The sequence below is a fragment of the Salmo salar genome, chromosome ssa02 (assembly GCF_905237065.1).
Source record: "Salmo salar chromosome ssa02, Ssal_v3.1, whole genome shotgun sequence".
NCBI classification, from domain to species: Eukaryota; Metazoa; Chordata; class Actinopteri; order Salmoniformes; family Salmonidae; genus Salmo; species Salmo salar.
In genome coordinates, this window is record NC_059443.1 from 82,537,690 (window position 1) to 82,549,215 (window position 11,526).

Sequence of the window (11,526 nt, forward strand, 5' to 3'; positions counted from 1 at the left end):
GTAATAGGACTTCACTGTCACTATCATGTATCCTACCATGACTATATCCAACCCAAGGTCAATTCAGGATAGAGCTGCTGCTCTACACTATCCCTACATAATCCAGTAATGAGTGAAAATGTATAGAATATTTAGGGCCCTATCAAATCCATTTATTTTTCAACCTAATTCCGTTTTTTGTTTTTTTCTCAAATTCCATTTTCTCTGTTTTGTTTTTCCAGGTTCCTGATTTGTCCCTGTTTTTCCCTCTAAATCACACTGTTAATAAAGAAACTACACAATTGGATGTAAGTCCACAACAAATACCACTTCAGCTGACCATTTTGTTTCTGAGAAAAATCTAAGAAAATGTTACTTTGGGGTGTAGATACCCTTTAATTCAAGTGGCACCAGTAAGAGCCTTGCTTGGTTCATGGTGTCTCTGTAGCACAAATCAAATCAAACTTTATTTGCCACATGCGCCAAATAAAACAAGTGTAGAGTTTACCGTGAAATGCTTACTTACAAGCCCTTAACCAACAGTGCAGTTCAAGAAGAAGAAAATATTTACCAAGTAGACTAAAATAAAAAGTAATAATAAAAAGTATCACAATAAGAACAACAATAACGAGGCTCTATACATACCTACACAATGGAAGGCTCTATACAGGGGGCACCGGTACCGAGTCAGTGTGGAGGCTATATACAGGGGGCACCGGTACCGAGTCAGTGTGGAGGCTATATACAGGGGGCACCGGTACCGAGTCAGTGTGGAGGCTATATACAGGGGGCACCGGTACCGAGTCAGTGTGGAGGCTATATACAGGGGGCACCGGTACCGAGTCAGTGTGCAGGGGTACAGGCTACTTGAGGTAATCTGTACATGGTGGTGGGGGCAAAGTGACTATGCATAGGTGACTATGATATCATGTAAATTGTTCGGTGGCGATTTTTATGAAATGATCAGCAGGTTAATGGCTTTAAAAAAAAAACATTTTTAGTCATTTAGCAGACACTCTTATCCAGAGCGACTTACAGTAGTGAGTGCATACATTTTTCATACTGGTCCCCCATGGGAATCGAACCCACAACCCTGGCATTGCAAGTGCCATGCTCTACCAAGTGAGCCACACAGGAGGGGTTGGGGGGGTATAAGCTGTTGAGGAGCCTTTTGGTCCTAGACTTGGTGCTCCGGTACTGCTTGCCGTGCGGTAGCAGAGAAAACAGTCTATAACTTGGGTGACTGGAGTCTCTGATTATTTTATGGGCCTTCCTCTGACACCGCCTGGTATAGAGGTCCTGGATGGCAGAACAAATCACAACTGGATTGATGCAAATAGTCATGATATCATTCTGCCAGGTAGACATCGACTACTTTGTACTTAACATTTAATTGACAAGGTTTTTTGGGAAAGCTTTTCCATCAACCAGAAGATGGTTGTCATTAGCATCATCACTAACAGCTACACATTGTGGTAGACAAATACACTCAGACAGGGGCATTTCTGGGCTGTTTCCTCTTCAGAAAGTTAAGGAAAATACAAATTACTAAGGCGAATTTAACGACAATTTGCAGGCAGTGGGTTCAGAATAACTATGAGAAAAAATGAATACAAATCATACCACCACCCAAAAGAATACTTTACAGACAGGAAGGGTAAAGGGGCATGTGCTCTACACAGGTAGACTTCTTATGACATTGCTTGCCAGAATAAACATTGTAATGGGGATTTTTCTCCAATCTGCGTTACCCACTCCAGCCAGCAGATGGCGATGTGAGTATTTCAGGTGATGCTTCTTGCGTGACGTGTAATCTAGTGGACGAGACGGGTGGCTTCTTCAACAGACAAAAGGCTACAGAGTCAACCAAAGCGGTGGTTTGCTATCGAACATAAAACTGAAATATTGAAGCTCTTTAGACCAATCTTGTGTATATTACTCTTAGTGTTCTAAACATAATTCTGTTTACCTATCTACTAGTTCATTTAAACGTAATTTGCTTGTTAAATTAGCAAATGTGTTAACTTGATACTGCACTAGGCTAATCACCCGGAGCATGAGCTCAGTAAACAAGACGGAGGAAGAAGCTCTGGTGAAAGGAGAGGAAGAAGCTTGAAGAATGAAAAAGGAGAAAGAGGAGGCTATCACATTGAAAGAAGAAGAGGATGATATTACAGTGAAAGAGGAAGATGGGAAAGAGTTTGTCAGAGTGGAAGAGGAGGAGGTAGAAGCTGTCAGAATCAAAAAGGAGGAAGAAGTGAAAGAAGAGGAAGAACCTTTTGGTGTAAAAGAGGAAGAGGAGGCTATCTCAATAAAAGAGGAGACGGAAGTTCCGATTACCACCAGTGAGTACTGTCTTAAAAACGGGGGCACAAACTATGTTGTTGTTAAACTAATGGGGTTGGTATAATTTGTGGAACGTCCCAACAGCAATCTGTTCCAAAATCTTCGTAAAGTACAAGGTTGCCAACAAACGCCGCATACAAAGTAGCATGATCAATTCACTGAGCTAACTAGCTGCCGAATAGGTATCAACTCACCACGTAGTTTATTCTTAATGTTTGTCCATAGGCTATCAGAGTGGATTAACGTGGTGAGTGAAAAACGTATTGAAATAGCCCACTCCCTACCCGGTATCTTATTCTGCCGCTAAACAACTTGGTATGCGTTGTTTGTTGGCAACCTTGTTATTTACGAAGTTTTTGGAACAGATTCCTGTTGCAACGTTACACAAATTACAAACACCTGAACTAATGTGGGGATTTAAGGGGAATTCTACTGAAGTTCTGCACTTGAATATGTTGTTCAGTACTGTAGGAATTGTTTAAGGGCCAATCTGCCATTGGTACATATATTTCTGGGACTTTTAAATTCGATGTATTGAATTCACCACGTGGTCTATATTAAAGTGCACCTCATCTAATATAACAGGATTTTAAAATTAAATACTGGTGCATCATTTCTACTTAAAATATCGAAGGGATGCAAAAGGAACCCATTTCATGGAAGGACCCTTTTTCATTTGCATCACAAACAATATTTAAAAAGCATAATGAAAGTGGGCATTTTAGGCCCTTTTTAGACATATTCATGCCTCTTGTAAGACCCTATGATTGCAATAGATGGTCATAAGTTTACTATCTGTTTGATCTTGTCATTCACACAGGAGAGAGACATGACTATTGTGGATCCTCTGGGGAGCCTCAACAACATCCTGATGCTGACGAGGCAGAGAAGAGTCTCTCCAGATCAGAACACCAGATGGTACAGCTTGGTGTGGTCTAGCATACAGCTTGCTCAATCGGGGTCTGGGCTGGGTTTCTGTAAAGCACTTTATGACAACAGTGACATCAGCATCCATAATGATATGTGTCTGTGTCCCCTCTTTATGGTTACCAGGACAACGTTAGCCCTCCCTCCCTCCTGGTGTCCCTGTGTCGTGCCTCTCCCGATAGCACCTTACTGCTGGCTATGAAGAGGTTGTCTGTGCTGCTGGTGGACTGCAGGAAAACAACGGGGCTGAGTGGAACTGTGGGAGGAGGAGAAGAGAAGAAAGGATCGGATTTGACACAAAGTAAGTGCTGTGGTTTGAACAAATCAAATAGATCTTCCCACCGGTATCTGTTACCAGTAGGGCTGTCCCCAACTAATCAAATCAAATCAAATGTATTTGTCACATACACATGGTTAGCAGGTGTTAATGCAAGTGTAGCGAAATGCTTGTGCTTCTAGTTCCGACCATGCAGTAATATCTAACAAGTATTATAACCTAACAATTTCACAAATACAGCTTTGCACACTCTTGGCATTCTCTCAACTAGCTTCACCTGGAATGCTTTTCCAACAGTCTTGAAGGAGTTCCCACATATGCTGAGCACTTGTTGGCTGCTTTTCCTTCACTCTGCGGTCCAACTCATTCCAAACCATCTCTATTGGGTTGAGGTCGGGTCATTGTGGAGGCCAGGTCATCTGATGCAGCACTCCATCACTCTCCTTCTTAGTCAAATAGCCCTTACACAGCTGGAGGTGTGTTGGGTCATTGTCCTGTTGAAAAACAAATGATAGTCCCACTAAGCGCAAACCAGATGCGATGGCGTATCGCTGCAGAATATTGTGGTAACCATGCTGGTTTATTGTCCGAAGCACAAGGTGCACCTGTTTAATGACCATGCTGCTTAATCAGCTTCTTGATATGCCACACCTGTCAGGTGGATGGAATATCTTGGCAATGGGATGTAAACAAATTTGTGCACAAAATTGGAGAGAAATAAGCTTTAGTGCGTATTTGAAAAAGTCACATTCTGTATCGTACAGCTATTAAGGTTATATATATATATCAGTGAGGGAAAAAAGTATTTGATCCCCTGCTGATTTTGTACATTTGCCCACTGACAAAGAAATGATCAGTCTATAATTTTAATGGTAGGTTTATTTGAACAGTGAGAGACAGAATAACAACAAAAAAATCCAGAAAAACGCATGTCAAAAATGTTATAAAATGATTTGCATTTTAATGAGGGAAATAAGTATTTGACCCCTCTGCAAAACATGACTTAGTACTTGGTGGCAAAACCCTTGTTGGCAATCACAGAGGTCAGACGTTTCTTGTAGTTGGCCACCAGGTTTGCACACATCTCAGGAGGGATTTTGTCCCACTCCTCTTTGCAGATCTTCTCCAAGTCATTAAGGTTTCGAGGCTGACGTTTGACAACTCGAACCTTCAGCTCCCTCCACAGATTTTCTATGGGATTAAGGTCTGGAGACTGGCTAGGCCACTCCAGGACCTTAATGTGCTTCTTCTTGAGCCATTCCTTTGTTGCCTTGGCTGTGTGTTTTGGGTCATTGTCATGCTGGAATACCCATCCAAGACCCATTTTCAGTGCCCTGGCTGAGGGAAGGATGTTCTCACCCCAGATTTGACGGTACATGGCCCCGTCCATCGTCCCTTTGATGCGGTGAAGTTGTCCTGTCCCCTTAGCAGAAAAACACCCCCAAAGCATGTTTCCACCTCCATGTTTGACGGTGGAGATGGTGTTCTTGGGGTCATAGGCAGCATTCCTCCTCCTCCAAACACGGCGAGTTGAGTTGATGCCAAAGAGCTCCATTTTGGTCTCATCTGACCACAACACTTTCACCAGTTGTCCTCTGAATCATTCAGATGTTCATCGGAAAACTTCAGACGGGCATGTATATGTATTCTTGAGCAGGGGGACCTTGCGAGCGTAGTGTGTTACCAATTGTTTTCTTGGTGACTATGGTCCCAGCTGCCTTGAGATCATTGACAAGATCCTCCCTTGTAGTTCTGGGCTGATTCCTCACCGTTCTCATGATCATTGCAACCCCACGAGGTGAGATTTGCATGGAGCCCCAGGCCGAGGGATATTAACAGTTCTTTTGTGTTTCTTCCATTTGTGAATAATCGCACCAAATGTTGTCACCTTCTCACCAAGCTGCTTGGCGATGGTCTTGTAGCCCATTCCAGCCTTGTGTAGGTCTACAATCTTGTCCCTGATATCCTTGGAGAGCTCTTTGGTCTTGGCCATGGTGGAGAGTTTGGAATCTGATTGATTGATTGCTTCTGTGGACAGGTGTCTTTTTTACAGGTAACAAGCTGCTGTTAGGAGCACTTCCTTTAAGAGTGTGCTCCTAATCTCAGCTCGTTGCTTGTATAAATGACACCCGGGAGCCAGAAATCTTTCTGATTGAGAGGAGGTCAAATACTTATTTCCCTCATTAAAATGCAAATCAATTTATAACATAACATTTTTGACATGCGTTTTTCTGGATATTTTTGTTGTTATTCTGTGTCTCACTGTTCAAATAAACCTACCATTAAAATTATAGACTGATAATTTCTTTGTAAGTGGGCAAACGTACAAAATCAACAGGGGATCAAATACTTTTTTCCCTCACTGTATATATTTGATCCCCTGCTGATTTTGTACGTTTGCCAACTGACAAAGAAAGGATCAGTCTATAATTTTAATGGTAGGTTTATTTGAACAGTGAGAGACAGAATAACAACATTTGATTTAAATTTTGAAATGTTTGAGAACTTGCCTCTGGTTATTACTGATTTGGATTAAACCTCATAGCAAGGCTTTTTCTCATGTGGACGTTTCAATCAGGTCTCTCTTTAAATAAACACTCTTTGGCAGGAGAAAAAACAAACTCAGAGGGACCAGAGCCAGAGACGTCCAAGCCAGCAAGACGACACCTCTGCTCCCAGATTGGAAAGAGTTTCATCAAGTTAGGAAACCTGAAAGCTAATGAGCAAATGTACACAGGGGAGACGCCATACCATTGCGCCCACTGTGGAAAGAGTTTTAAACGGTTAGACACCCTGAAATCTCACGAGCGAACACACACAGGGGAGAAGCCTTTCCATTGCTCCCAGTGTGGAAAGAGTTTTAGCCAGGTAGGAAACCTGAAAACTCATGAGCGAATACACACAGGGGAGAAGCCTTTCCATTGCTTCCAATGTGGAAAGAGTTTTAGCCACTTAAGAAATCTGAAATCTCATGAGCGAACACACACAGGGGAGAAGCCTTTCCATTGCACCCAGTGTGGAAAGAGTTTTAGCCAGTTAGTTAACATGAAAAGACATGGGAGGATACACACAGGAGCGAAGCCACACCATTGCTCCCAGTGTGGAAAGCGTTTTAGCCAGGCAGGAAAGCTGAAAGCTCATGAGCGAATACACACAGGGGAGAAGCCTTTCCATTGCTCCCAGTGTGGAAAGAATTTTATGCGGTTAGACACCCTCAAAACTCATGAGCGAATACACACAGGGGAGAAGCCATACCATTGCGCCCAGTGTGGTGAGAGTTTTAGCCAGTCAGGAATCCTGAAAGCTCATGAGCGAACACACACAGGTGAGAAGCCTTTCTATTGCTCCCAGTGTGGAAAGTGTTTTAGCCAGGCAGGAACCCTGAAAGCTCATGAGCTAATACACATAGGGGAGAAGCCTTTCCATTGCTCCCATTGTGGAAAGAGTTTTAGCCACTTAAGAAATCTGAAAGCTCATGAGCGAATACACACAGGGGAGAAGCCTTTCCATTGCTCCCAGTGTGCAAAGCGTTTTACCCATTTAGGAAATCTGAAAGAACATGTGAGACTGCACACAGGGGAGAAGCCTTACAAGTGCTCAGACTGTGTGAAGACATATTACTCATCACAGTCACTTAAACGTCATGTGAGAATCCACACAGGAGAGAATAATTACTTCTAGTGTGTATATTGATATTTCACTTCACATTGACTTAATTACTTCTCCTAGTGTGTAAATTTATGTTTCACAGTGCTCCCATTGTCTTATATTGTTGACTGAGAATGTGTTTATTGTTTATACCGTATGAAATTAAATGGTACAAAGTATGCTCAAACATATATTTGTATGTTTTTATTAGAAAGCATGAATTGAATATGGAGTATGTCAGTTTGAATATAGAGTAGATCAGATTCCATGTGTTTAAATGGTCCTTTTTTAAACTCTGTGTTTATCTGGGTGTGTCATTGTTGGCCCACTGATGATTTAATGAAATTAAAAATGTTCGCAGACTCTGTAATGGTAAGTCTTAATTGTATGTGTCCACATAACTGAGTATGTGACTAACCTTGTGAAACTGTCCTATTATAATCTCCTGTTCTTGGGAGTATCATCCTGTGTTGCAAACCAATTTGCACCTGCGTCCTTGTATAAATAAAGTCCCTCCCAGGAACAGGAATCTATAAAGATATGTGCTCATCACCCAATGCTTCAGGAATTCAGACGGTCTACACTACACTCTGTAACTCTGTTATTCTCTCTGAGCTCAGAAATAAAGAATCTTGGTTTGACTTGGACTCCAGCAGATCCTTATTGTATTATATCCGCCACAACTCGCCCACAGATTGCTGTTTATCATTGTCTCAATGAAGACTTCCTATTTCCACTTTTCTGGGGGCATTTACAAGCCTCCGACTGGTAAAATAAACATTATTTACACATTTCAACATTTCCATGTGAATGTTAGATGTGGAAAACTGATTCGATTTGTAAAAAGCCATCAACATCAGGAATTTGTATTTATTTTTCACCCAACTGGCAACCTAAATCCAATGACAGGTGACATTTTGTGTTGATTTCATGTGGAATTCACTTTAGTTGAAGACTCAAAGAAATGTAAATAGAATCTAGATGTTGAACTGACGTCTGTGCCCAGTGGGCTGGTTTGAATAAGCGGCAGGTGTTGGATCAATATCCACCTTAGTAGCTAAATTTCCACCTGCTGTTAAAGTATGTCAGTGTTTCTATCAAACAGACTTATTGCAGATAATAGGCTTTGCGTGACAAAAAAATAAATAATTTTGCTTTTACATTCTGCATAAAACAGTATACACATTTTTTTGCTTTTAAATTCCCACGTACAGAATGAAAAATACAACTTAAATGGGTTTCCATCACATTTTCAACTCTACTGATGGTTTAAAAGCTGTTGGGTTTTATAGAAAATGTGAACATGGTACGTGCACTGTAGCCAGCAGCTCACAGATACAGTGCTGGTAGGCTACCTACATGATGAGATTATTATGGATAAGAGAGATATTATTTTATTTGTCAAATGGCAGACAAGCGTCGATCATCATGTCACCAGAATAAGACCCTCACCAGAATAAGACCCTCAAAATGTATTGGAACGGAGCATCAAGCTCATCACTTTCACAGCTTTCACCACCCTGTGGAGTTTATAACTAATTTAATCTGTAGCCTAATAAACTGCACTGGAGGCTCCTGTTGCTGCTACCCTCAAGGGCAAATTGACCGATTTTTCACCTAGTCGTCTGTGGGATTCAAACCAGTGACCTTTCGGTTACTCTTAACTGCAGCAGGAGCCCCATGTTGACAGGAGAGCCCACATTTATTCTTCCCTCATTATGAACATTCATATTGGTCAACAGTCAACCTATTGTGTGTATTGAACATTCATATTGGACTGTAGCAGCTAGCTAACTGGCTACCGATTAACCAATTGTGTGTATTGAACATTCATATTGGACTGTACAGCTAGCTAACTGGCTAGTGATCAACCTATTGTGTGGATTGAACATTCATATTGGACAGCCTTACCTATAGAGTAGCACCACCACCCATCAGCCCATTCTCTTCCTGACGTCAAAGCTGCAGTGTATTGTTACTATAGGAGTGTTTTATTAATAGAAGTGAAAATAGAAGTGAAAATAGAAGTGTATAATTATTATTTTTTAATAAACTTTAAGATACTTTTTGCCTCTATGCAGATGTAGAAGCTGAATAGGAATATACATTATCAATAAATAGTTGATTGTTCTTTTTTCACATCATACTAAGCATACTGAGCCACAATCTGTAAAATGTGACCATACTATTTATTTAAAGCCCCACTAAGATGTCACCATACTATTTCTTTAAAGCCCCTCTGTCAGATATAAATCATCAGAGTGGGAAACCAACTGAAATGGAAACAATGGAGCAAATGGATCACTATCAGAGGGGTGTATTATGACATCAGATAGAACTACTCAGACGTTCCAAATATCACTTGATTATCAGAGGGGTTATTATGACATCAGATAGAACGACTCAGACATTCCAAATCAGGCTTAATTCATATTGTTGGATTCAACATTTTGAACATTGAGATATTAAAGACATGATAGATCAGATGCATAGTATATTAAGGAGTGAAAGAGACTGGGTCTCTGTTGAAAGACAGATAGCTATGGAATGTGTTGGGTGACAAGAGGAGAGCAACGTGTTAATACAGAGAAGGCAGATGGACCTCTGTGGATTAGATGAAGGGCTTGAGGTCAGGAGGTGAGGACAGATTCTCTTAAGGGAGTAATAAGGGTTTGGTATCCTGTTACCCTCTTTCTGTTGAAACATAAGATGTAAGGATCGGAGAGAAGGCGTCTTTTAAGTAGGATGTATATAACTGTGATGGAGAGAAATGTTTTGCTGTCTGAAAACAGCTGTACAGAACCTTTGGGAAGAATTAAACTTGGTTAAAGCTTCTCTAGTGTCCGTGGGTTATTTACTCTGAAAAATAAGAACCTAACAATATCATGAAGGTGGATATTGATCCAACCATTTCAAAAGTAATGACCGGGCTGATGGAAACAGGATATGCCTTTACAATTTTATAAATGCCGACAGACGATTTGTTTGTTCGTTTTACATGGTGGGATCATTTTGTGTCAGTAAAAACATTTTAGTGCGAAATGGCTGTGGAAACTCCTACTGTATATGCAGTACAGCCTTCGGAAAGTATTCAGACCCCTCGACTTTTTCCACGTTTTGTTACTTTACAGCCTTATTTTAAAATGGATTAAATAGTTCTTTCCCCCTCATCAATCTACACACAATACCCCATAATGACAAAACAGAAACCGTTTTTTGGGAAATTGTTGCTAATTTATTAAAAATAAAAAACGGAAATATAACATTTACATAACCCTTTTCTCAGGACTTTGTTGAAGCACTTTTGGCAGCAATTACAACATTGAGTCTTCTTGGGTATGACGCTACAAGCTTGGCAAACCTGTATTTGGGGAGTTTCTCCCATTCTTTTCTGCAGATCCTCTCAAGCTCTGTCAGTAAGTTGAAGGAGTTGGTGGACATCCTGAAGCCATTTTGGAGAAGCAACAGATATGACCCAGGGGGAGAAGATAGTCACAATCAGTTCCATTGTTCCCTCTGTCCTGTCCCTGAATCACCACCTGGAGCAGCAGAAGCCTCAAGTCCATTTCCTGAGTGGCCTGGTCAGAAGTCTCCAGACATACCTGAACCAAAAGATTTCTTGGAATCTTCAATCAATGTGAAAATGGCCAGGATACAAGATGGAATCACTGCCGCCTTTTCAGATCCAGTCTACCTCAAAGCAGCTGCCTTGGATCCGGCTCTTTCTCTGATGTGGGTGGAGCACCATGTGCTGGTCAAGGAGGTGGCACAGAGAGTGAAAGGTAAATATTATTGAGTTTAATGTAATTTTCCTCATAATTTAATCCAATTGACTGCAACAGTAATACTTTTTCAGTTTAACACACTGTATCACCAATATTCTAATACTGGCCTTTTTGTTTCTGCTTTTACATGTTTTGCCAGAACTGATTCTGCAAGATGCTGCAGGGACTGAGCAAGCTGTGCCTCTTGTTGATGAGGAAGAGCGAGAGGACCATAGTTTTGGACAAGAAGAAGGGCTGTTTGCAGCATACTGTAAGAGACAGAACTCTTGTTGATGAGGAAGAGCGAGAGGACCATAGTCTTGGACAAGAAGAAGGGCTGTTTGCAGCATACTGTAAGAGGCAGAACTCTTGTTGATGAGGAAGAGCGAGAGGACCATAGTCTTGGACAAGAAGAAGGGCTGTTTGCAGCATACTGTAAGAGGCAGAACTCTTGTTGATGAGGAAGAGCAAGAGAACCATAGTCTTGGACAAGAAGAAGGGCTGTTTGCAGCATACTGTAAGAGGCAGAACTCTTGTTGATGAGGAAGAGCAAGAGAACCATAGTCTTGGACAAGAAGAAGGGCT

The 11,526-nt window shown here is 41.3% G+C and overlaps 1 protein-coding gene across 1 annotated transcript; it reads left to right on the forward strand.

Moving 5' to 3' along the window:
* The first annotated feature begins 1,809 nt into the window (after positions 1-1,809).
* Positions 1,810-7,818, forward strand: LOC106608466 (zinc finger protein OZF-like). The gene is made up of 4 exons (XM_014206396.1): positions 1,810-2,324; positions 3,146-3,243; positions 3,379-3,553; positions 6,138-7,818. The coding sequence occupies exons 1-4, from the start codon at positions 2,099-2,101 to the stop codon at positions 7,208-7,210; spliced, it is 1,572 nt and encodes a 523-aa protein (XP_014061871.1). The 5' UTR covers positions 1,810-2,098; the 3' UTR covers positions 7,211-7,818.
* Positions 7,819-11,526: the final 3,708 nt, after the last annotated feature.

Excerpts from the sequence above, each read along its gene's own strand:
- LOC106608466 (XM_014206396.1), top strand. The coding sequence starts at position 2,099 with ATGAAAAAGGAGAAAGAGGAGGCTATCACATTGAAAGAAGAAGAGGAT. Across the intron at positions 3,244-3,378 it reads CCAGATCAGAACACCAGATG|GACAACGTTAGCCCTCCCTC; the intron begins GTACAGCTTGGT and ends TATGGTTACCAG. Across the intron at positions 3,554-6,137 it reads AGGATCGGATTTGACACAAA|GAGAAAAAACAAACTCAGAG; the intron begins GTAAGTGCTGTG and ends ACTCTTTGGCAG.